General features: G+C 40.7%; 1 protein-coding gene across 2 annotated transcripts; it reads right to left on the minus strand.

Annotated features, from left to right (window-relative positions):
* Nucleotides 1-33: 33 nt before the first annotated feature.
* slc29a4a (solute carrier family 29 member 4a) lies at nt 34-19683 on the minus strand. Of its 2 annotated transcripts, none has more exons than XM_051388461.1 (11): nt 19445-19683; nt 16967-17360; nt 13337-13468; nt 13113-13226; nt 12004-12132; nt 10606-10680; nt 10241-10500; nt 7030-7150; nt 6664-6851; nt 4884-5124; nt 34-3939 (listed from the first exon to the last, which is right to left on the minus strand). In XM_051388461.1, exons 2-11 carry the CDS (start codon nt 17199-17201, stop codon nt 3797-3799), a joined length of 1638 nt encoding a protein of 545 aa, XP_051244421.1. In that variant the 5' UTR covers nt 17202-17360; nt 19445-19683; the 3' UTR covers nt 34-3796. The 2 variants fall into 2 exon arrangements, with proteins under 2 accessions (XP_051244421.1, XP_051244420.1); XM_051388460.1 differs by having other exon boundaries at nt 10232-10500.
* Nucleotides 19684-24862: the final 5179 nt, after the last annotated feature.

Genomic DNA, 24862 nt, shown 5'->3' on the forward strand with positions numbered 1-24862 from the left:
ACAACACATATAAACAGAGGCGGCAGACAAAGGTGTAAACAACTGTTTTATTAAGCTCTGACGATGGGACAATGCTCGGCACGAACAGACTGCTTTGTGAAAATCCAGGATCTTAAACCAAAATCATGTAACATATTTACAATAAAACAACATTTCAGTTTGGCACCTACTCTGATAGGTTAAGCATGGGCATCATCTTTAAATAAATAGCGTTAGGAGTTACACATGGAGAGCTGAATGGCCACAATTTGATCCTGATTAACCTTTAGATTTCGTACTGATATACAGAGCTAAAGATAATTGTCTGAAACCAGGGAGGTCTGTTTGGGCATTGAATAATTTAGTTATACGCACATATTTTGCATCAAAAGCTGATTAGACCCCAAAAAGGCCCAATTCTTCATTTGGGGCCCACTAACACACTTATACTATTGTTTTTCACAAATATCATCTGCAAAATATCTTATATTACAGTAGATATATACAGTATATATGGTGTAGTGTCTGTACGCAATGTTTTTACACCATCCTGATATTTCACAGTGTTCAGTCACATGAGTGCTCAGACTAAAATAGCCAGCATGACGTGGTTTCTAAAGAAATTCTTTGCTGTCAGTACAGAGGAAAACAAACATTATCGCAGAATGTGGCTGATTTTTAAAAAGCAGGAACAGGAAGTCTGAACGATATCAGATTAAAAGATCTTTTCCCCTAGATTTTATATAGGTCAGTGTGTTCGCATGCAGCTCCACGATCAACTCAAATAGAGACTGAATCTCTCAGCAGTGGAATAACCTTCAAACTCGTCCCATCAGAAGCCAAAGCCTTTGCCTTATGTCTTTCCTCTCTGCTCCAATTCACTCTAATTGCTATCCAAACATTCCTTCTGCCGCTTGTTTTATGTGTTTTCCTGACACTTCTTTCTTGTAATAGTGATTTTGTCAGACCACCGTGGCTCTGCCTTTTCCACTCCAAATGGTCGGCTGTCTGTAATTTTAGGTGATCTCATTTTGGTGAAGCTTATTCTACTGTTAAACCCTGGATAAAAGCGAGTCAGCTAATGCCAAAAATATGTTCTGAAATGATAAATGATTGAAAAAACAGTGGAAAAAAAGAGTGTGCATGTGGTCTTTTTTACAGTAGGTAATTAATATGATTTTAAAGTGTCAGTTTTAAATGGATGAAAGTTGTTGTTACGGTCAAATTCTGCAGGAGTATTTTTCTCCAGTGCAGCTTAAACTGTTTAGTACACTGACAAATCACGGTGCTGGTTTCAAAACATTTTAACATTTACCCTTAGTTTTTTAATGGTTTAAACAAACAAGATGTAACATTACGATCTAATGTTAATTAGCAAGCTTTAGACGTGCTGTAAACTGTATTTATGCTAAGCTAACATAACGACTGCTGGCTGTAGTTATTAATTTAGATATTAATCTTCTCATGAAACTTTTGGCAAGAAAGTAAATAAGTTTATTTCCCCAAATGTCATAATATATCGGTTTAAGATGGAATTCCTTGAAAAGTGGGATCTCCCTTCTCTCAAATGGCCCTGTAGTTTCTACCAGAGAGAGAGAGAGAGAGAGAGAGAGAGAGAGAGAGAGAGAAAGGGAAAGAGACTTTTCATGTCCTTTAATGACACATCTGACCAAAAATAACTAAAAACACCTTCACACCCAGCAGCTCATGGAGAGGACAGAGGCCTGAGGCAATATGGCACTGTCAGCACAGCGGGACATACATACAGTAATGAGGTTGGCTCCCAAATGGCACCCTACCATTCTTCAAACAGTGCCTACATTAGGCTCCTTTCAAGCCGTCACCTACATAATGTAGTGCTCTTCGTGGCTTTGTTGGCCTGTTTTCTTCATAATGTATAAACTGTGAACTCTGCTGTACCTGGAGAACCTCTTATCGCTGAAAAATTTATCAGATCCAACAGGAAATGTGGAGGAACTAAGAAGCTGCTCAGTGCTGTGTTGAAAGGATAAAGGAAACAGGTGCTCTCTGGATTGGTTCTACTGAATAAAGCTAGAAAAAATATGAATCTGATATTTTCTAGAGGCTTTCGCATGAATAAAATATGATCTGTTCACTGCCTTGAGTGCATTTCATTCTGTATATTTACAACTTTCATCCTCTTAAACGGTTTATTACATTCACTCTTTTCTCAGCTACTAACACTGATCAGACTTTTTGGCACTAATTAGTTTCCCCATAATATCCCACATCATTACACGGATGTTACACACAGACACAGGTCAGAGGGACATTAAACACACAACTGCAAGACACAGCCATAATCTCCCTACCTCACGTGGTAATGTCACAACATTTAGTTCACTTTCCAGCCGTTAGAGGGTGTAAAAAAAAAAGACAGAAATCTGCTTTTTCTCATCTTCTTTTGGCATTAATGTAATTAAACAGAACAGGGAACTGCAGGTGTTAATGCAGAGAATCATAATAACTCCATAAAGGTTTGACATTATTCATTTCTCATTAGTTACTTTTCAGATATCCTATCTAAGGCTGATAATGTCCTTGAAAAAAAATACTGAAGCTTTCCCAGATTAGACAACCGAGCTCAAAATGGACTGTAAAGATTTCAATAGTTACATTTTTGGTTACGGAAGACAATTAAGATTAAGTCTATGTGACACATCAACTGGATTTTTAAAATTGCAATAACAAGTTTAGGTTTTCACAGTATCTTGTAAGTTGTACGACGCGTGTATGTAATTAATGAAAAACTGTAATTCCTTTTAAGGCACAGTAAAACAAAAAATACATTTTCCAAGTTCCAATTCTGTCTCGCAGTCACTTCTTATAAGCTAAATACATGTCAAGAGATCATTAACAGCGTGATTATATCAAATTCCCCCTCTTTTCTCGTCCTGTATAACATTAACGTTGGAACCCTATACACACATTTATCCAATCAAATGTGATTTGGGGATCAGGTAAAACCACAATTACGGTGGGTCAGTTTGGCATTTTCAATTATTTAAATCCCTCACATATATTCACATATTCCCTTGTACATCACAGGAGCTAAAAACGTGCTAACTTCTGATTTAATGTGAATTAAGTTGGGCTTCCTCTTAAGTTGTAGTTTTTAACAGCGCGGTCAGAGGTTTTCAATAACACTACCCGAATCAAATCCCCATGGATGGATCTCACTGGAGATTATAACAAGGAAACAGCTGAAACAACTGGTCCAGAAAAACTCCGCACTGACATCACCTTGCTATTCTGAACATCAACAGTAACATACGTGACCTATGACACAAGGTCTCCCTCGCTCCCTGCAGCGAAACATCACTTGACTTTACACTGTACAAATGTCAGCCGCTCTGTTCGCACACACATGCAGACAATAATTTCACTGTGAGACACTCAAAGGGCTTCTGTTGGCCCCTCTGAGCTCCCGTTCTTCACCTCCAGGGAAAAGATCATCACAGCAGTCGAGACGTTTGAAGGTCACTAGACCACTAGGCTGGAGAACGAGAGAGTGGAGAAATCTGCTACGTTTTTACTGTTTCACATCATTTCCTCCACTACTAAATCCCATTTTTTAAAATCTCTTATTCCCCTTTCTTTAACCAATAAAATCTCAGAGTATAAACATGAACCTTTAAAGAGTGCTTTATAGATGTCTTCTCGTCCTCTGCAGCTGGACTCGAGTCCATCAGTCTGCGCTGCTTCTCCTGACCTGGATCTCATGTGTGTAAAAGGCTGCATGTGTGTGTAGATGTACTGTATGCATGTTTGTGTGTGTTTATTTGTGTGTGGACATTCAATACCCAGTAGCATTGGCGAGTGGGTGTATGTTGAGTGTGGATGGAGTGCAGTGTATGTCGGTTGTGAAGCTGTAAGCTGCGTAAGCCACAACCGAGCCCACCATCAATCCTGTCATGTAGGAGACAGTCATGGTGTTGCCTGCAGAGAGAGACGGAGAGCAGAGAATGACTGCGGAGCTGATACAGACAGAGAATAAAGAACCAGCTCATCCAGAATGAAGAGTTTTAAACAAAAAATAGTAGTGAAAATAACGAGGAAGCAGCCACGTTAGCAGCTCCGTGAGGCTGCACAACTGTTAAATGTTTAATAATTTAAAATCTTATATACTTACAGTGACAATGTTAACATGTTGTATCTTATTGAATGTTTACCATGTTGATCTTAGTTGCATGCTAAGATTTGCTAATTAGCAACAAAGTTTCAATGAGTTTCTCAACACACACTGATCTGTGATCTGGGTTGGTGGTTTTTCATTTTAAACTCTATTTGACTGTCTGGGAAATATGCTAATTTGATTTCTTTTTGTGAATTAGATGAAAGGAAACAATAACGCTCTTGTTTAGCTTAGCATAAAGAGGGCAGAACAGTTAGCCTGGCATTGTCCAAAGGTAACAATTTAGCTACCAGCACATATTATTTTTTTAATCTGTACAAAAACTGAAGTATAAAAACTTTGCATGCACTTTGGTTTATGAATGGATTTAAATACCAAGATATACTGTGTTGATTAGTGAGTTTTAGAGGTGCTAGGCTTTTTATAACCTCTAATCTGCTATTTCTTCTGTATCCCAGCACCAGCATGTTTAATTAAAACAGCAATAGGCTTTAAAATGAATTGTTCCAATCCATTTGGTAAACTGGAACCAGTGAAAACTACTTAATAAATGACTTGAATGATTACTTTATTAATTCAACAAATTCATTTAGAGTCTGATTTGTTTTTTTTTAACCTGTTTCCTGCTGAAATTAGACTTAAAGACAAAAAAGTCAATATTACTTCAATGTTTCCTTAAGCTACTACAACAACCTTTATAATCTTTCTCTACATACAATTATTTTGCCTATTAAGGCAAATAACTCACCCGCCAGCTCCCTCTGTTCGGGCGGTACTTTGCCAGCAGCCTGGATCATCGGCACTGACCCGAAGTACCCGTTGGTGACTCCCATGAGGAGGGAGAAGAGACAGGGCCAGGCGGGGTGGGACAGGGTGGGTGCCCTGGCCGGGTAGACGCACATTACAAAGAGAGGGATGAAGACCACCCTCAGGCAGGAGAAGAAGAGCAGACGGCCTCCAGACCAGTCGTACGGCAGCGCAGCCAGGATCTGAAGAGAGAGAGAGGGTTAAATACTCTTCTGCTTTGTCGCCAAGTCTTTTAATTATTTTTACCTCTGAGCTACCTCAGTTTTTCTTTCTCATTTTCCATTTAATTTCTCCTTTTATCCCCCCCCCCCCCCCACACACACATTTCAACAAAATGCTAAATTTGCCATGAGGAAAAAGTCAAAGCATAAAATCAGAACAACTTGCACATAACTTACTTTTCCCTTCAAAGTCAAAATTATGACTTCAGGACACCAGATAAAGATTCATTTTTGAATATTCAGATAAAGCCTTTAAGCTAAGTGCAATTATCCAAAAATAAACCAGGCTTTTTTTCCATCCTTACTCTCACATTTAATAAATGGAGCGACTCCTTTAACAATTCCACAAGGTCAACTCCAGTGTATGTGTGTCTCTTCCCTGCCTCTGTACTGCTGGGAAGCCTGATGTACAATTAACTCCCAGAATCTCAGGAAGTGTGAAATGAAAGGTGGTCATTCACATATTTGGGATTGCCAAGAACTACTTGAATTTTGGCAGAAAAAGATTAGGTTAGAATATAAAACTAAATGTTGATATCCCATTTAAATAAGTGTATTTTATACTTATATACACAAGTGAGTTATTTCCACTGGGGATTGAATTATCAAAATATCAAAAATAACTATTGTTGTCGCCTTTACTTTTACAATTTTACAATTTTCAATCGTCTGTCAATCTGCCAAAATCTAATATATTAAAATGTTCATCTGAGTAATTACAGTGCACTCACAGCATTTAAGCTTTACAAGTAGTAGCGAGTGATTTACAGACCTTCTCTCAAGCAACGAATGTTCCCCTACCTCCCTGGTGGAGGTGGTTGGGCCTGTATGCAGTTTGTGAGGAAGACTGCAGACTACTTAGGGTTGAAAAATGTCTTTCAGGTAAAAAATACATTTAGCTGTTTTTCTATGCAGATAGTTCTCCTAAAAAGACGCTACAACTGATCATCAATCAAAGATAAATACAGCTCTCTTTGTAGTGAAGACAGAAATACATTTATTGAGTTTAATATCAACAGGTTTTATGAAAAAGCATCAGCAATTTATACTGTATATGGCTATTTTTAGTATACTAACATTATCATGATAAGCATGATTACCAATTTAATCTCTATACATTTATATAAATGAAGAAAATAACATTATATTATTTGTATAAACACCTGACTTCATTGTGCAATTCTAAAATCTGTCATTCTTTATCCACTTGGGGGCAGCGGAAACAAGCTGTTGTTACATGCTCCCCTTGTGTTTTCCCCCTCTCCTTTCTCTGCTACTCTCTCTCAGGTGCTCCTCATTGAGGATGACTGGTTGGTGGCCGTGCCCCCGGATAACCAGCGTTGTGTGACCACACTTAGCGGGATTGTGGATTGTGCTTATCTTCCAATAAGAAAGACAAAGGTGTAACTTAGCCTGCCCTTACAGGTGCAACAAAGGAAGTGAAGTGTTGCATCGTTACATCTTTTATTCTCCTTTACTTTCAAAAAACTTGCTCCTCACCTTGCCAACAAAGTCCGACATGTTGAATGTGGCCATGATGAGGATGGGGAGCCATTCGCCTAAGGTGACGTTTCGTATCTCTGACTCCAGCCCGGGGAACAGACACAGAGTGATGCTGTAGGTGACTGCTATAGACAGCATGTAGGCCCAGATCACACGGGACACCACGTAACGATGCAAGATCATGTCTGGTTAGAGGAAACACACAGGGTTATGTTTAAAACCCCCAAACTCTCACAGGTTAATTCACTAAGAACACTCCCTTCCTCCCTATAATCACCAGGGGATGCATTTAAATTTCAGATCCATCTGTTAGAGTCAGAGGGTAATTGGGAAGTGAGTACACAGGATTTAAACAGAGAGTACCTCGGACGCCGGGCCAGCTCTTCCTTATCCTGGCTTTCGGGGCGTCAAATCGCACATACGTCCCACCCACATTGTCCTCAACGCCTTCCTCTGCAGAGGACGGTCCGGTCCCACCGTTTCCCTAAAGAGAGACACACACAGGGGACACTTTTTGTCAGTATAATCAAATTATCAATTATTGAATCACACGGGTAAATATCATCATTTTGTTCCTCATTTTCTTCAAGGCTTTTTGAAGGACATTAACAGTTCATTAAGAAAGCACTAGAGGTAGCCATCACACAGTAAATAACCACATTCTCTTGCACTGGTTTGAACTTTTAAGGTTTTTTTCATTAATAATTACTTCCTGGCAGCATGACATCAGCTTTTTATGGCAGCATCTATTAAAGAGGATGGCTGTGAGAGGTTGCAGGTTGACGTAATGATGTTGGAGAGACTGCAGAGTGGACCAGGACCCACCCACACACACACACACACACACACACACACACACACACACAAGCCTACAAACACACATTTCCTCTTCATCCAAACCTATAGACACACCCTTCAACTCATGCTTCTTTCCAAACACACACTTGGTCATATGCACATCACATAGGAACACAGGTGTGTACCATTAATTATGCACACACACACACACATGCATGCACGCATACACACACACACACACACACACACACACACACACAGACACCAATCCATTAGTTGATTAGAGAGACTTGCGGGCCAGAAGGCACTACTCTTCTTGATTATCTCATAATATAGAGCGCTGCCTTGGTTTCCCCGGGCAACCAGAACAAAGAGCTGCCTGAATCAGCCCCCAGACTCAGGAAAACACAGACACACACACACACAGCACACACACACACACACACACACACACACACTGACAGACTTACACATACGCACACACTACTGTAAAACACAGAGGGACGTCCCTCACATACTTGTCTTTTGCGTAATGGCGTACAAACACAAACATGCACATGAAAAGATGAGAGCCTAAGGTGATATGTCATCCTTTAAAGGCTCTGAACACACACACACACACACACACACACACACACACACACACACACCGAGTGATGAAGAATTTTAGCTCCATGTCTTCAGGCTACAAAGTGTTGCTTCAAGCAAGAGTACAAAGTGGATTCACATCCTCTTCTGTCTCATTGTGATGACTGCCCTTTCTTTGATCTCTTTATGTTTTTTTTTTCTGTGCTAAACTCACGAGAATCTATCTTGCCAGGCTTCAAGCTATGCACTTGTGTCTAATCACTTGGTTTAATCTAAGGTGTGTGTGATGACGTGTGTGAGAAGTGACTGTTTGCTCGAAAACTACAGCAGCGGCTGCTAAAGTGAGAGTAGCTGCTGCTGGCATCAGTTATGTCAGAGCTGGAGAGTATCCCTTCATTGACAGAAGAGCAAAAAACGGCACCGAAGGTTTTTCTTGATGGAAAAAAACTCAGTAAGAGTTTTACTGTGTTATAAGGTTTATTGATCTGTCTGGTTGAAGTTAGACGGTAATGGATAGATGGTTCATCCAATCCCCTGCAGAGTATTTTTTTGAAAGTGCCTTCCCTTCTGCAAACTGTTTCCAAACGACTTCCCAGATGGTTCTGTGTAACAAACCATCTGGTCTGCAGTCTGGTTATTGCTCTTCCTCCCCATGGCTGGCTGCCTCTCTGCAGAGAGAGTCTCCTCCTTCTGTCTCACCTCTTTGCCTCAACAGTTTTCTCCCAACAATTTGTCCTCTCAGTGTCCTGACTAATAACCCCTCCCAAATTCCCTTTCTCTTTCTTCCTCTCAATATTTCTCTTTCTGAGTGCTAGCCAAAAAGCAGCCCGCAGCTTAAATAAATGATTCTGCATTTTAAAATACACACAGCCCTCAATCCCTATGTGCACGCTCACACTGAGTCAGGCAAGAGACACACACTGCTCACAGAAATCAACAAGGAAATGGAGTGACACCACAGCTTAGAGGCCTGACATTTCCTCCCTGTCTTAGTTCAGAAACAGTTTGTTGGTGCAACATTTATGAAGGTTTTAATGCATGAAACATGTACAAGAAACTTTAATGAGAGAATCTGCTGCTCCACCTGGGGCGGAATAATTGATCTCTCAATACAACTTTAAAAACATGACTAAACACGACGAAGCAAAATGGAGGCTAATGGATGGATGGACGGACGCGTGTTGATGCAGAATAACATAACAAGACTCCATTCACTCATTTACCACTACTTTGTGATATACACACTATAGTTTAACAGTTTAATTTATAGTGATCAGTAAAAAGTTAGACACCCTCAATTACATTGTCAATTTTTGTCATCATCACTGGATCTACAAAATGCTGAGCATTGCATTGTGGGGTTGTTAGCAGAAGGTAGGGTACCACAGAGACTCATTCATTAAGTCCAGTAGTGTTTAAAGGACCAGTGTGTAGGATTTATTGCCATCTAATGGTGAAGTTTGAGTTTCAACCAACTAAATACTGCTCACTTTTTAACCATGTAGGAAGCCACAAAAGACAAAAGGCCAGAGCCAGTGTTCGCTTTATCCCTTCTGGGCTACTGTATAAACATGGCAGTTCAACGTGGCAGACTCCGCAGAAGAGGACACGCTTCTTCTGTAGATAAAAATGTCTCATTCTAAGGTAAGGTTTATTAAATTCCATTTTACAAATACATCCTCTTAAATGATAAACACCAATATTCAACATCAACATTATTTTAGCATGTTAGCACTAAACAAAAGGTATCGCTGAGGCTGATGTGAATGTCATGCAGGTGTTTGTCGGAATCCAAAGTATTAGATCAAAATTTTGACCTGATGAAGGTGCTGGATAAAAACTTAAAGGATCACCAAAGTTATTACAGTTCCATCAATCCATCAAATGTTTCACTTCAAACCACAAATGTAAACCTTATGGTGGCACTAGATGAAAAGTCAGGGGAACCCCAAAGTCAGTAGGATTTATCCTCTGTGGACCATAAATGTCTGTACAAAAAAAGGCAATCCATCTGTTCATTTAGATATTGTTTTGGACTGTTGGTCTGAATGACAACATTGCTATCCATAAAGCCACGCTATTAGCATGACCAAAAATTAATATTCAGTACAGTCACTGTTTGCATACACCACGCACACATACACACCATATAGTCAAAAAAAAATGTCCACAAACTTACAAATCTTACTTCCTCTGCAGTGACATCATGATGAACCCGGTATCCAGTCCCGTTGTCACGCGGGTCGTGACATCTGCCCGGACCTTTGCCCTGGGAGTGGCTGGTGTAGTAGCGGACGAATCGGGAGCGGCGTACCAGCAGGTGAAGCAGGAAGCAGAGCATCTCCATGCTGATGGAGACGAGGAAGAAGATGAGCGTGTTCCTCCTCTCGTCGGTGATCAGCAGCTTGGTGAAGATGCGAGACAGGGAGATGATCACCCCTGCTGTACCTGGGTGACAACACAGGAGAGGAAGACAGAGAGAGTGAGGAAGTGGAGGAGATGAGAAGGATAGCAGGGATGTGTGCAATTCTGTGTCTGTGTGAGTGTACTTACTCTCTCCAGTCATCACCCCCTGTGTGTACCTCTTGGGCAGCATCCCCATGTAACCATAGAAACTGGACTGCTGCACTGGGGAGGGATGAGGAAGTGGTTATCAGTGCCTAACAGTCAACACTGTAACAATACAATTTATTTAGAGGCACAACTTCCTGAACCTTCACACACCACTTGAGAGAAGCCGCTCTGACCTCCACTAATTAAACTGTTACTCTGCTGGCTGACAGGCTCCATGTTCACACTCACAGTAACAACAAGGAAACTGGCTCTGTGTATGCAAGTCATTAGCAGCAGCTGAGGGCTGAAGCCGTTACTGTGTTTGCCCTGACACTGTTGCTTGTTCATTTGACAACTTGGACTGATATTTAGCACCCCGAGCACCAAAAGCTTTCATTACACTCTCTCTATATATGTGTATATAGTGTAGTATGTAGTGCAATTCAATCTAAGCTCCCGAATTAATATGATCTCTCTGATAGTTTGCAGTTTGAATTATACTGTACAGTAGGATCTGAGGCTGTATTATATTTAAGTGTGTCTCTATATTTATAATCTAGACCTACATCTTTGATACATAACATTATCCATATCACTGCAGAAATCTCTCCATAATGTATATCCATAATATGATGGTGCTATGACATTCAACATCACTAGTACATGCTCTATGTTTTACCCTCATTTTGCCTTATTCTACACAATTAACATATTTGGATGTGAAATGAAGTAACACTTGAGTTTAAAGTCCAGTGTGCAAGATTTAGTGACACGTTGTATCACCCTTCCCTTCTTTTTTTTTTTTTTTAAAGTTATTTTGGCCTTTATGCCTTTATTTGATAGAGACAGCTGAAGATTGACAGGAAAGGTGGGCAGAGAGAGTGGATGACACACAGCAAAAGGCCGCAGGTCAGATTCAAACCCGGGCCACTGCAGCAACTCCGTATATTGGCACCAGCTCTATCGACTGAGCTAACTGGGCGCCCACCCTTCCCTTTTTAACCAAGCTGTAGACCCAACACTAACATATTATCACCTAAAGTAACTTCACTTTTAGCTCTGTTTTTGGTCTCTACCAACTACTGAGGGAAATATCTGCCATTTAATTAGTGAATGCTCCACTATGTTTACCAGCCAGTCGCTAATTTTGTCGGTTTGGCACTGGGCAGGTAGAGAACTGTAGGTTTTTAGAGCTTTTTTATAGAGCAGTAAAGTTGCAGCCCAACAAAACAAAACAATGAACTGAAAGTAACTTAAATGCTGTGAGGAACTGCAGAGTCAGATAGATAGATAGCATCTTTTAGATAGATAGATAGATAGATAGATAGATAGATAGATAGATAGATAGATAGATAGATAGATAGATAGATAGAAAGGTATTATTATTAGTAGTAGTACCTGTACACCCGAAGGCCACCACTCCCACTGACACGAGGTTGACGATGTAAGCCTGCCTGGTGGTGAACTTCGCCAGCCACACATCAAACACACTGACAAAGACCAGCGGCCCGAGAGCTAAGATGTAACCTACAGAGAAAGAGACAGACAGACGGACCGACAGACAGACAGACAGACAGACAGACAGACAGACAGACAGACAGACAGACAGACGGACGGACAGTGAGGAGACAGCACTGAAGCAGGTCACATTCTGACTGCCTGACTGAACACATATTTGACAGGTCAGAAATGTAAAAAGTATCGCTTTCATCTGAAGTCCGTTCCTGAGTTTATTAACTCTAGAGACAAGCTCTTCAGCAGACAACACACGTATTTCCTCAAGGATGCAAGCGGAGCTATTTTAAGCTGCAGAGGGTAAGATGCTGGATCCTTGCTCTCACATGCTGTATATGTGTAGAAATATCAAACTTCTCCTCGGGGGAGATACATTTTTAAAGAACAGTTTTTTAATTTTGCATAAAAATGTTTTTAAAAGAAATTATACTGGGTAGCTGAACAACTTTAATAGTTTTAATGTTGGTCTCGAATATCAGTGTCTCTTAATTATTTATACTGCAAAGATGTGTGGTAGATTTAAAACCAGCTTTTCAATGAATCACTTTCACTATATTTAAATTTCTCCACAAACCTGAAGTAAACAGTGAATGTACACACTTGTGTGTTAAATGCACGGCATAGCAAGTTCACTTTAAAATGTTTTGAAAGGTGAAAACAAAACTGATTATGATGCAAGATTTTTCAAAAAGCCATAAGCAAAACAGAATATGCGGCACTCTGGAAAGACAGCCCCTTGTGAATTCATGGTCTTTGGAAAAGTTTGTTTGAAACATTTTACCAATAAAAACCACAGGAGAATTATGACAGAGTATAATGTTTCTTTTTCTCTTTATAATGTCTTTCCACTTTTGCTCTGCGTATTCTGCCCTGATAAGCCTCAAGGTTCCCAGAGGGCCATTAATAAATAATAGTAACAGCAGAAGCTCCCATAATGAGAAAAATCTTCACAATTAGAGCTCTGTCTTTGAGCTGGTTCCTGCCTGACTTACCCACAGTGATTCTGGTGTGCATGCTGAGTCTTTCCACCAGCACATTGTTGAGGATGACAGCCAACAGAGCCACCAGGATGTACGTCAGGCTCATGTCGAACACTATGGACGTCCCTGAAACACACACAAGAGCCAAGAGACTCCTGGGAACTGTGCATTTGTGTCTGTAAAACTCATGCAGTTCTGTAAGCACACACATGGGTTTTATTCATGCATATTTATACCTTTAAACTTGTGGTGCAGGTAGTCCACATCAGTAATGAAACTGTTGTAGGGAAGCAGGAAACCCACTCCAGCCAATAGCATTGCAAAGTAGATGCCATGGTAACGGTCGTCAGGGATCGGCTCCTCAAAGTCTGAGCGGGAAGGAGGGAGTGAAGGGTTAGAGGATTTTAAGAGTACTCTCAAACAGTGGGGATAAAACATGACTTCAAAACATCTGAATTAGGTCTGAAGCGAACAAACTCGATCTTCATTAAAGCTAATCAGGATGAATGAAGCTGCAGCAGCAGCAGTGACGCCTCTGATCCACTGTTGGAGCAGCTAATGCAGCAGAGGACCGTGTTCCTATTGTGCTGGTGGTAAATTGATCGGAGGAACTGCTGATTGTGGACTAGCTGCCCGAGTACTTTCAGTTGAAAACTGGACTTTTGTGTTCTGCAGCTGATTTAGTTTCATGGTTTAAGTGTGATGTGCAGCTTCTTTATATAACTATTCATAATCCTTTCCTAATCCTGCGAGCCTGCTATTAGCAGTGCCAAATCATTTTTGAGCATTATATTCTACAGCTGACTAAAGGGGGAAAAATATGAATTTATTTCACTTTATTTTTGTATTTATTATTATGGAAGCTGGGACTGATAAATTATTTTCCAGTTCATCTGCTGATGGGTGATACACTTAGCTCTCCAGTAATCCACAATGACTACACAACATACAGTACAGCTCCAGGAAGCTTTTCCATTTCTGCTGTTCTGTTGGGTTTGTTGTTTCAGGGGAAAATACACTAAAGGAAGTGAAGCAGTTCAGGCTTACAGCAGCAGATTTGTTCAGAATAAAGCAAACTGTGTAGTTGAGCACTGAACATCAGCAAGACTGCACAGACAGAACCGCCTGCAGAAACTCAAACCTCATTACCTGAAAATCCAATGAAGAAGACAGCGCAGCCCCGCCCACACTGTGTGACTGACATTTGAATGGTGGATTTTCCCTCTGTGACATTCATGTTTAGGGACTGTACGAAAATGATTTGGGTGATGAGGCTGCAGCAAATGTTTCACTTTGTACGAAAAGCAAAAACCTTTCCAGGGTTCTTGCTGTTTTCTTTGAACCCTCTTAAAAGACCAGTGAGCAGGATTCAGTGGCATCTAGCAGTTGCATATTGCAAACATTTGAATACAGCTCAGCCGTCCAAGTGTGTAGAAACTACAGCCTCTCTACTAGTAAGGAACACAATAGGCCCTATCTAGAGCCAGTGCAGCCTCAATGGAATAGATAGAAAACGACAAAACACAACAAAAACACAACAATTCTTATTTTCAGAAGATTATACACTATGTATAAGAGTGTATAATCTATGAGCATATAAAATATAATCTATATATTAACTTAAAACTGCTACACCTTCCCCACAACATGATGAAATAATATAACGGTGTTTAACTGGTACAACTTGTTTAATAGTGTACCTGATTTAAACCTTAATATCTTAATGAAACTCTAAGTGAGTCACCAATATTTAATAAAACCCTGATACAGATACAGACTGTTTTCCTTTGCACGTGGCAAAGTGTATCTGTATAAAACACCACCACCTTTTCTGACCTTCTCTCGCCCTCTAATAATTTGTGTACAGTCCCTTCGTAGAACCACTGATTGTCGTGCAGGTGCGAGACTGTAATGACAGGCTAGGATTAATTAAATCTTTAATTCTGCCTTTTTACATCTCCGTCATGTTTTTATTGAAGGGAAAAAGCTTTTGTTGGCTGTACACTGAGATATGCAGACTGACAGCTACAGAATAAAGACAGGGGCAAAGCATGAAGAGACTGGGAGTAGAGGAAGCGTTTGTCAATCTAGGGCCCTCGCTGTGCATCTTTGGTCAGTTGTGATCTGATTAACGTGCCCTTTGTACAACCTGAGTAACCAGGCAACACAGCAATTTTCTGTTAACAGGCTTGCCTCCTGTTTTTTTACATAAGCTTCCCTCGATCTCTCGTCCTGTCACTGGTTTTGTTCTCTCAGCCTCCATCATTGTCTGCAAACACATGCACACACACTGTCTTTCATTGAATTCAGCCAGACTTATTTGTTGTCACTTTTATCACATTTTTAAAGTGGAACTGAAATTTGAATTCTCCTCACATTCATCCATCAGTGTAAGGGAATATAAACTATACTGATACAGCAGCTATTATCTATCTATTTTTCAAAATTAAATCCATTTATGGACGTATTTGTCGAAATAATATCTTCAATCCTCTGAGTGGGGGTGTTTCCCGTGGCAGCGGTTGACTGACATTTAAATGCGGTGTTGCTAGGAGACACGGTGTCAACTACAAGATGTTTTTTTCATCTTTTTTCAACAAGCTTTGTTTATGTATCGTGTTGTATGTTCATTAGACATCTGTTCCTTTATGAGGCTCAACATTAAGGACACAACTGCCCAGAAAAGGGGAAGAGAGCAAGCTGGGCTACCTAGCTGCTACTACTCCACCTTTAAAGTGACGCTAGTTACCTTAACCTGCTAATGTTAGCATTTAGACATTTCTTTTTGTTCATATCATTTTATCACGTGCTGAATCTTCAGCAGCTCCTGGGCCGTGTTTGTTGTGCATTATACAGAGGAGGGGGGCTAGTTAGCATTAGCTGTCTCTCTGTCATGGGTCCAGACTGTCAACACTCACATCAACGATTAGTCCTGTAGCCTTTAGGACTGTTTATAATTCGATTCATGACATGGAGTACATAACCTGCGGAGTCACAGAGTAACTTAGGAAGTGCTCAAATCACAGATCATGAAGTCAGTCTGCCACCTGGAAAACTGTCCACTTTAGTGCCCATGCACACATATATTGCTCCAATCACATTACAGCACAGACGACATCAGTCGGAGCCAAAAATGTGCGCTCCCTGGGGAACAATAATGTAGGCGGCGATATCACTGTAGAAAAATAAAATTAAACTCACATGCCCCACCAAATAACAAAACAAATGCCAATGTAATACCTATATATACTATTTTCTCAGCAAAAAACTTTTTTGACTGACTTTAACATCAATAATAATTGAATATGTAGCTATGTAATAATAGAATTGACAAGACCTGGTAAGAGTGCTACAATAAGACTACTACATCTCTATCTACACTATAGAAAATTTTTAACAGACTTTAAAACCATTTATGGACGTATTTGTGGAAATAATGGCTTCAGTCCTGTGGGTGGGTGTTTCCCATGGCAGCGGTTGACTGACATATATAGGCTAGTTTATAAACATGTAATGCAGGGTGGTTCTACTGTGGTCTCTTATTAACCTACAAAAAGGGTGTTATTTGCATATAATGAGTCCCAAATATACAGAATCTATCTATCTATCTATCTATCTATCTATCTATCTATCTATGTATCTATCTATCTATCTATCTAAACATACTTTGTTTTGCTGATGTTTGAAAGTAGAATAAAGATATTTGTTTGGTCTCCTTTTTCACATTGATGAATTGTTGTTACTGATACATCTCTTTCCTCCCTTCTTTCTTTGCTCCTTGTCTATAAAACACACACACACACACACACACACACACACACACACACACACACACACACAGATAGTCAGAATAGAAAGTCCCTCACCGGGCTCGGACAGAGCCAGCACTCCTCGCTCCGGGGCGTCTTTACTGATCTCCTCCTCCTCCAGCTGGAACGAGTCGAAGCTGTAGCTCTGCACCACCCCGCTCTCTCTTCCCTCTCTCAATCCCTCCCTCCCCACATCCCTCCATCCAGCTCTTCCTCCATCCCTCCATACATCCCTCTCCTCGGGCGTCAGGACGGGCGTGGGCCTGCGGCGCTCCGCGCCCACCGAGCCCATCTCTGTGCTTAAGTATACACACACACACACACACACACACACACAATAAACACTACTCTTGACACTTCAAACTACACACTCTTGGGAGCGTGCATGTTAAACACAATCACCACAACACGCACTGTAAGAGAGGCAGGAGACCTTCAGATGATGGAGGATCTGTAGGGAAAAGAGAAGCAGAAACAGAATTAACATGTAAAAAAAGAGGCAGCGATAGAATTACAAAATAACATCTGTCAGTGCCTCACTGAAAGTCAGAAGAGTCAAGGTTAGACACCCCAGAGAAAAATAGTTTGCTGTTTGAATGTTTGCGTGTGAGAGGCATATTAAATGAGAGAAACAGTGACAATGGATGCATGACTGGATGACAGACAAGGTGAGCGACAATGCAGCTCTGCATTCAATAAGCAGGCACTGCGATATACAACACTGTGCAAAGTAGAAGAGAAAATCAATTAGTCAACTGACAGAAGATTCATCGACCACAATCTTGATGATCAATTAAGCTAAAAAATACTAAATTGTTACTGGTTCAAGCATCTCAAATGTTTTTTTTCTGTTTTCTAACTTTTTACACAGAATCTTTCTGGGTTTTGAATTCAATTTGGACAAAACAAGCAACCTCAAAACTTTATTTAGGGCTTGATGGGCCTTTTTCATTATTTTCTGATATGTTATAGACTAAACAATTTGTTGAAGAATAACATAAATAAACAATCATCAGATTAATCAACAATGAAAGTAATGCTTAGCTGCAGCCCCACAGGATATATTACAGTAGTGATCTGCCTGATTAGACTTGTAGTTTAGCAGGATAATGAGCCAGGACAGTAAACAGTAAAGTTGTTTTAAATTAATGAGCTCACATAAAGCTTCTTAATTAACTATTTAATTCTGGGACATTCAAAGTAACCAATAAAAACCAATATGCCAGCAGGTGAAATTCACTGCGTTTATTATCATTTATTTATTCATACGACTGCAATCAAGGATAATTTTCATTGAGAAATACATAAATCGATTATAAAAATAGTTGCTAATCATTTATCTGTGGATCAACTAATCGATAAAGATTCAGCTCTGTCATGCAGCAGCTTATTCACCCGCTATTAAACACAATCGAAAGTGTATTTAAACACTTCTCATAAGGTCTACCTTCTTTCATTACAGCAGCTGAAACGTGGCTCAATAACATGCTTTCATTAACTCCAGTCAACAGGGAACTGTTGAGGAAAATGTTATTGTTACAGGCGCGATCAATATAAATGGGTATTGACACTGTTCCATATGCAAACACACACACAATAAAAGCTCATCTATTGTGCGGACCTGTGTGGTTACACAGACGCTTGAGGACATTCTGCCACACAATTCAGCTCTGTCACCACCACACACATGCTGTGGCCTCTGATGACCTGAGAGTTGCATTTTGTTTTAGCTCTGGCCTACAAAATATGAAGCAACTCAGTCAGTCAGGAGCTCGACTGCTTTGGTTTTAAGCTGAGATTTTATTTTAAAGCTGTGTGGGAAGTGGCAGGATCAGATAATGTGAGGAGGTTCTCATCTCATCTCTGTCACTTTGGGCTCATCCGGGTGGAGGCAGAAGAACACAGAACTCTCCTGCACAGAGAGAGTATAAACACTGTGACTGACTAAAGGTTTTAAATCAAATCCTGATGCCAATTCATCTCACATACAGAGCCGTCTGCAGACGTTCCCTCTCCAGACTAGAGGCGGCGCTCTCAGCACTCCTCCTCTAAATTAAAAGGCTCCAGCCAGCGAACCATAATTGAATTGCAGTCTCATATCACACTGCTGTTTCTATTGTTTACTTATATCACATTAAAATAAACACGAAGGGTCCGAAAAATCACTTGATTTCACAACCTCTAGCAGACAACAAATGGGGGCCTAACCGGGAAATAAATAATTGGGATATATGCGTTAACTCCTAAACAATTAACCTCACGTGTTACTTCACAGGCGCGAGTGAGAATTAGAAATTGGGATTAATTAAAGGCGAAAAACACGACGGATGAGCAGTGGAGGATACACATGCTCTCTCAGTCTTCTTTTCCAAAAATCCTCATTAAAACGATCCAATCAAGTCCAACAAGGGTTTATATGTCGCTTTTATATCCATCTTTGTGTTTTTGTCTGCGACGGCCGCGACCACCGCGCTTTCTCCCTCAAATGAGAAACAAAAAACACACAAACAACAGGTTATTAATGGCCCCCTTTACCTCCCGTGTCTCCCCTCTCGTTTCTCCGGCTCTCACGGCAACGGGAGCGGGAGAGTCCTTCCTGCAGGGGTCTTCGAGGTGGTCTCTGCCGGCCGGACCTGGTCTCTCCTCCTCAGCCAGTCTCCATCAGTCTGAAGGGAAGCCCTGGTACCGTTCCTGCGCGCTCCTAACGCTCCGTCCAGCAGCAGCACAGGAGAGGAAGCGTGGATGGATGGATGAGGAGAGCGGGGAGAGGGGAGGAGGAGGAGGAAGAGGAGGAGGAGGAGGAGGACGGGTGTTGCATCTGGCTGCTCATCTTTTGCAATCAGTCTTTTCAATAGAACCATTAGAGTGGAGGATGAAACCAATGTTGAACAACTTCGTTCATAAAAAGAGTTTTTGGACCTGCTTGAAATGATTAAGACCGCAAACTGGGAGTTAAAATGTAATTTCAAGGGAAGAAAAGAGAAAATGCATGACATGTTTTAAATAGGCTAATATAATTTAACTTGTAACCAGCAGCTATTATTTACCCTCTCTTTGCAATATATTTAAAAAGCTTATTAAAATAGCAGCAATAAGTAAAGTATGATGACAGAAGGGATCAAAAATAACATGAAATTGCTTTAAATTCCCACTAAATTCTCCGTTGTGCACATAAATCCCAGGAGAACCTGAGGAACATAAAGTTGTGATTTTTACTTCCAGATTTTCTATTCATGTCTCTTCAATTCTTGTAATTATTTTCCATATGTGAAATACTGTGTGCTGCCAAAGCATATAGATAAGGAGCACAGTGGAAAGGAAAGAAAAAAGAACAATAGAGGGGGGAAACTGTCTCTGTGGAGCCTTCTGTGTGATTGACAGTTTTATCAGTTCAGTTCAATATGCTAATGCTTTATTATTGGCAGCGGCTCCGTCATATTGCACACCCCCACTGTTGCCATACAGGAGCAGAGCCAGACAGGAATAAGCTAAATGGTATAGCTGTGTTTCCAACAGACCCAGGATCTGTTGCAGCTGAGTTACAGGGACAGGTTGTGTGTTTGAATCCCATTCTTAGTGGCTCTGTCTTTGCATGCTGTCTAAGAAAAGACATGGTTAGACATGGTTAGATGCTTTGACTCAGTAAAATATTCACCTAATGTTTGGCTCAACATCTCAGATCCCATCAAAGAACAGCTGTGTATCACGCACAAGGTTTATCTCATCAATGCTGAAGATGTTCTTTGGTGAATTTTAGCATTTACAAATAATTTCACACTGATCTTTTAAAGATTATGTGCATACAGCGTTCCCTTTGATATTCTGGATTTCTATTTCTAACATCCTGCATACTGGCACATATTCATAAAAATGAATCCCGCGATGTCTGTCATGATGGGAAGAAGACTCACAAATTAAAGAGAAACTGCACCGGTCTGAAACACATGCAGAAATATAAACAACGTGTGAAAGAATGAGATGAAACTCATGTACTCTGTACTGTTGTCACTGTTTCTCACTCTCATTCCTCCTGACTTCATGTTTCAGTGTTGTTTGTCTCACACTTTAAACACTATTTGCCTATACTGCAGGCTGAAGGCAGAGCTTTGTCACATCTTAATAGTGCTAATAGACTCTTTCTCTCGGACTCTTTCTTCCTCAGTTCTCACCTCTTCTTTACGCCACTTACCTTTCATTTACCCCCAAATCCTGTCAGCCACATTGCACACCAATAGAGCACACTCTGCTTCTTTCACTAGCAGGTTTTACAGCAGCTTTACAACAAAAAGAGTCACACCTTAGCTGTAGTTTGGGAGTTTTACGTTATTAAAGCACATGGCTTTACTGTAGAAGCCCTACAGTGGAACACATATCTTGCCTTAATTGCTGTCTTCCTGTTTTAAGCCATGCTAGGCTCGGCTCTAGAGATTTGCCAGTTGGTCAGTTGGTCCACCACTTTGGTCCGGACCATTGACAGTATTTATATAATCCAGACTGAAATATCTCAACAACTATTGGATGGATTCATGCCGCCCACAGAATGGATCGTGACTTTTCGCCTAGGGTCATCATCAGGTACAAAGTATTGACCAAATACCTGCACAACTAATAACATTCCCATCAGGCTCAGCTGTACTTTATATTTAGTGCTAATTAGCAAATGTTAGCATTCTAATCCTCTGTTTAGCATTTAGCTCAGACCACCACTGTGCTAGCATGACAGTAAACTTTGTTTTTTAGAGTAGTTTAGTTAAATTAGCAAGTTTTGCTGGCTGGAGATTTAGCTAGAAATAAATGTAAATAATATTTAAATGTTTGCCAAAATGCCTTTTGTGTACATTAGTTTTCTTGTAAACAAACAAAACTTATATTTACATTCAGTGTCATTCACCAAAACTGTGTATCCTTGAGGTCTAACAATGTAAACCAGAACTTGGAATTGAAATAGTAATCTCATCTCTTAATCCCATTTCACTTTAGATCATAATCAGTTAGTAAATACTAAGTATGTTATAAAAACATATTAACACAGAAATAATACTTATTCTCAAAATCTTTTCAGTTCTCATTTGCTATCCAATTACATAAAACACAATTTAGTAACAGTGACAAAAAGATACAAAACTGCAGCGATGAAAGCCAAAGAAATATTTAGAAATGCCAACTGTTCTTCAGACAGTACTGTCCAGACAATGAAGCAACACTAATCTGTGATTTATCAACCAAGCTTTTCTTTATGAGGCCCACAAACATATCCTATGACACAGCAGGCGTTTTGACGCTGGTCCAGAAACACGTTCTCGAGATGAATTTAATCTGCGTAAAATCCTCTGGATCACGGGGGCGTTGTTTTCTGGTTGCCTTCCTGCTTATCTCTTTAGCCGGCTGTTTGTTTACCTGTCTGCCTCTCACTTTACCTGTCTGTCTGGGTTATAATTGAGTTGCCAAATTACTGTCTCTCTATCTGTCTGTCATCCTGCCAGTCTAGCCCTCCATTTGGCTCTCTCAGTCTGTCTGCAGCTTTTTTTCTTCCTCTCTGTTCAGCTTGTGGGGAGGCTTGAAGCCCTGGATTTATGCTGCGTGTTGAATAGTAATTGTTTGTCATGTTGTTTTAGCCTACAGCAATCTGTCCAGAAAAGAATGAGTTACTGTCGATTTGTTGGTGTGTGTGTGTGTGTGTGTGTGTGTGTGTGTATGTGTGTTCCATAAATATTTTTCCCAGCAGCTCTCTGTTATGAATGTGTAAAAAGGTCAGACCACGTTACGCCTCCTTCACTTAAATGGAATTATTTTTCTGTACAACCAAATACCCTGCGGGACTATACTGACAGAAGTGTCTGTAAGTCTGTGCAAGTGTGTGTGTGTGTGTGTGTGTGTGTGTGTGTGTGTGTGTGAGTGATTCTTTACATTATCCATGTGAATGTTAACATTTGTGTGTTTGCTGCTGTGTGTATGCATTCATTGTAAACAGATTTATTATGTGTGTATCTATTATTTACTCTCTAACACTAGCTTACAGGTGTGTGTGTGTGTGTGTGTGTGTGGTTGTGTGTGTGTGTGTGTGTGTGTGTGTGTGTGTGTGTGCGAGAGACCATCCCTCATCCATCCCTCCTTCCAGCTTGGAAAAGATGCTGAGCCTCAACAGGGTCTATATTTAGCTGCTGGTTCAATCAATGACGGCAGAGCCACAGCACCATGACTCTGCATACTGATAGTACTACCGCCCATCACCACCTCCACTCACCTCTTGAGAAAGACATAAAGAAAGACGGAGAGAGAACTAGAGGGAGAGAGGCAGGGAAATTTGGCAAATTAAAGAAATGATGACAAGAAAATGAGAGCAAATCCACCAAAAACGACAAAAGAAAATTCTAAAAAGAGAGAGACAGATGGGGCCTTAATCCTATCACATGGTAAGAGGAAGACAGGAAAGAGGGAGAGAAATAGGCAGGAAGAAAAGGAGGAGGCAATGATGTGCAAGGCAGACAGGTGAAGAAGAAGGATGAAAGGAAAGAGACAGGTGTAAAATGCAGAAGCAGAGGGATCGAGGGATGGAGACAGATGGAGAGAAAGAGGGATGAAGAAGAAAGAGGAGGAGGTGGAGAGTTCACACAGGCAGAGATGAAGATGCAGGGACTGAAGGGTGGATGAAGACACAGAGAAAAGGAGGGGGGGTAGCTGGAGTGTCTAAGAAAAGAGAAGCAGCAAGAAATTAGTTTCTTACAGAGGGAGAAACTGAGGGAAGAGAGGCAGAAAGAGATTCCAGGGGAGGAAAAAAGTTCACACGAGAGCAAGGAGAGAAAGATGTAACAGACTGCAGTGCTTTGCTACAGCAATAAGAGCAGAGTGTGCTCTACTGGTGTGTGACGTGGCCGAGTGGATTTGGAGGGAAATGAAAGTAAAGAGGCGTATAGAGGGGGTGGGAACAGGTACACAGAGGAAGAAAGAGTCAGGGAGAGAGATAGTCTATTGACAGCACTGAGATATAACATAGAGAGACAGAGAAAAGAAACAGAGGCACACAGCAAAGCACTGTGGACTGGAGAGAGGTCAGGATTCAGTCACTGCTTGTTGGTTTGACGGGTGTTACACCAAATTATGTGACCCATCAGAATCCGTGACCTTAGAAGAGTTTGTTTGATAGCATAGTGTTTATATAGCATAGTATACTGTATAAGAAATAGTTCAACATTTTGGCTCAGCACCGTCTTGCCAAGAGTGAGTTAGGAAGATCAATACCACTGTCTTGTTTGTCCATTAAATATAATGCTACAGGCAGTGAGCTTAGCTCAGCACAAACAGGTGCAAACAGCTAGCCTGGCTCTATCTGAAGGTAACACCCACCTACCAGCATGTCAAAAGATCACTGAGTAACTATTTATTCATTGTTTGTTTACAGATTAAAGAAAGGCATCTGCACAAAGCTGGATGGATTATTCAAAAAACTGTGCTTATCCCAGGGTTGTATTAATCTGCTTCATAAAAGAACAAGGATACAAACTGGAGGGAAATAACAGAGAGAGCTGGAGTCCTGAGATCAGTTGGAGGCTGAGCTGAACACACACACACACACACACACACACACACACACACACACATATGGTCAGTGTGTGCATCGCTAGCTCAACATCTGTACAGTCTGTCTACTGGCTGCTATAAAGATACAGAATGTCTAAAAAGAAAACAACATTAGCTGTTGCAATGCTGAAATTCTCAACTGGGTCACAGAATTTGCTGGGACCCATCATTGATCCCCACAATGTGACTGTGGTACAGACGTCCTGTGCACACACACAGACACACACATATATGGTTGTGTTCTTTCTATTTCTGTACGGTGGGCTCCACAGACACACTCACACTAATCTCTCACATGCACAAATTATCTCTGTATCTTTTTCTCTCCCAGGACGTGTATGCATAAAAATTCCAACACACTCAAACAGAGTACTC

The sequence above is a fragment of the Dicentrarchus labrax genome, unplaced genomic scaffold (genome assembly GCF_905237075.1).
Source record: "Dicentrarchus labrax unplaced genomic scaffold, dlabrax2021, whole genome shotgun sequence".
Classification (NCBI taxonomy): Eukaryota; Metazoa; Chordata; class Actinopteri; family Moronidae; genus Dicentrarchus; species Dicentrarchus labrax.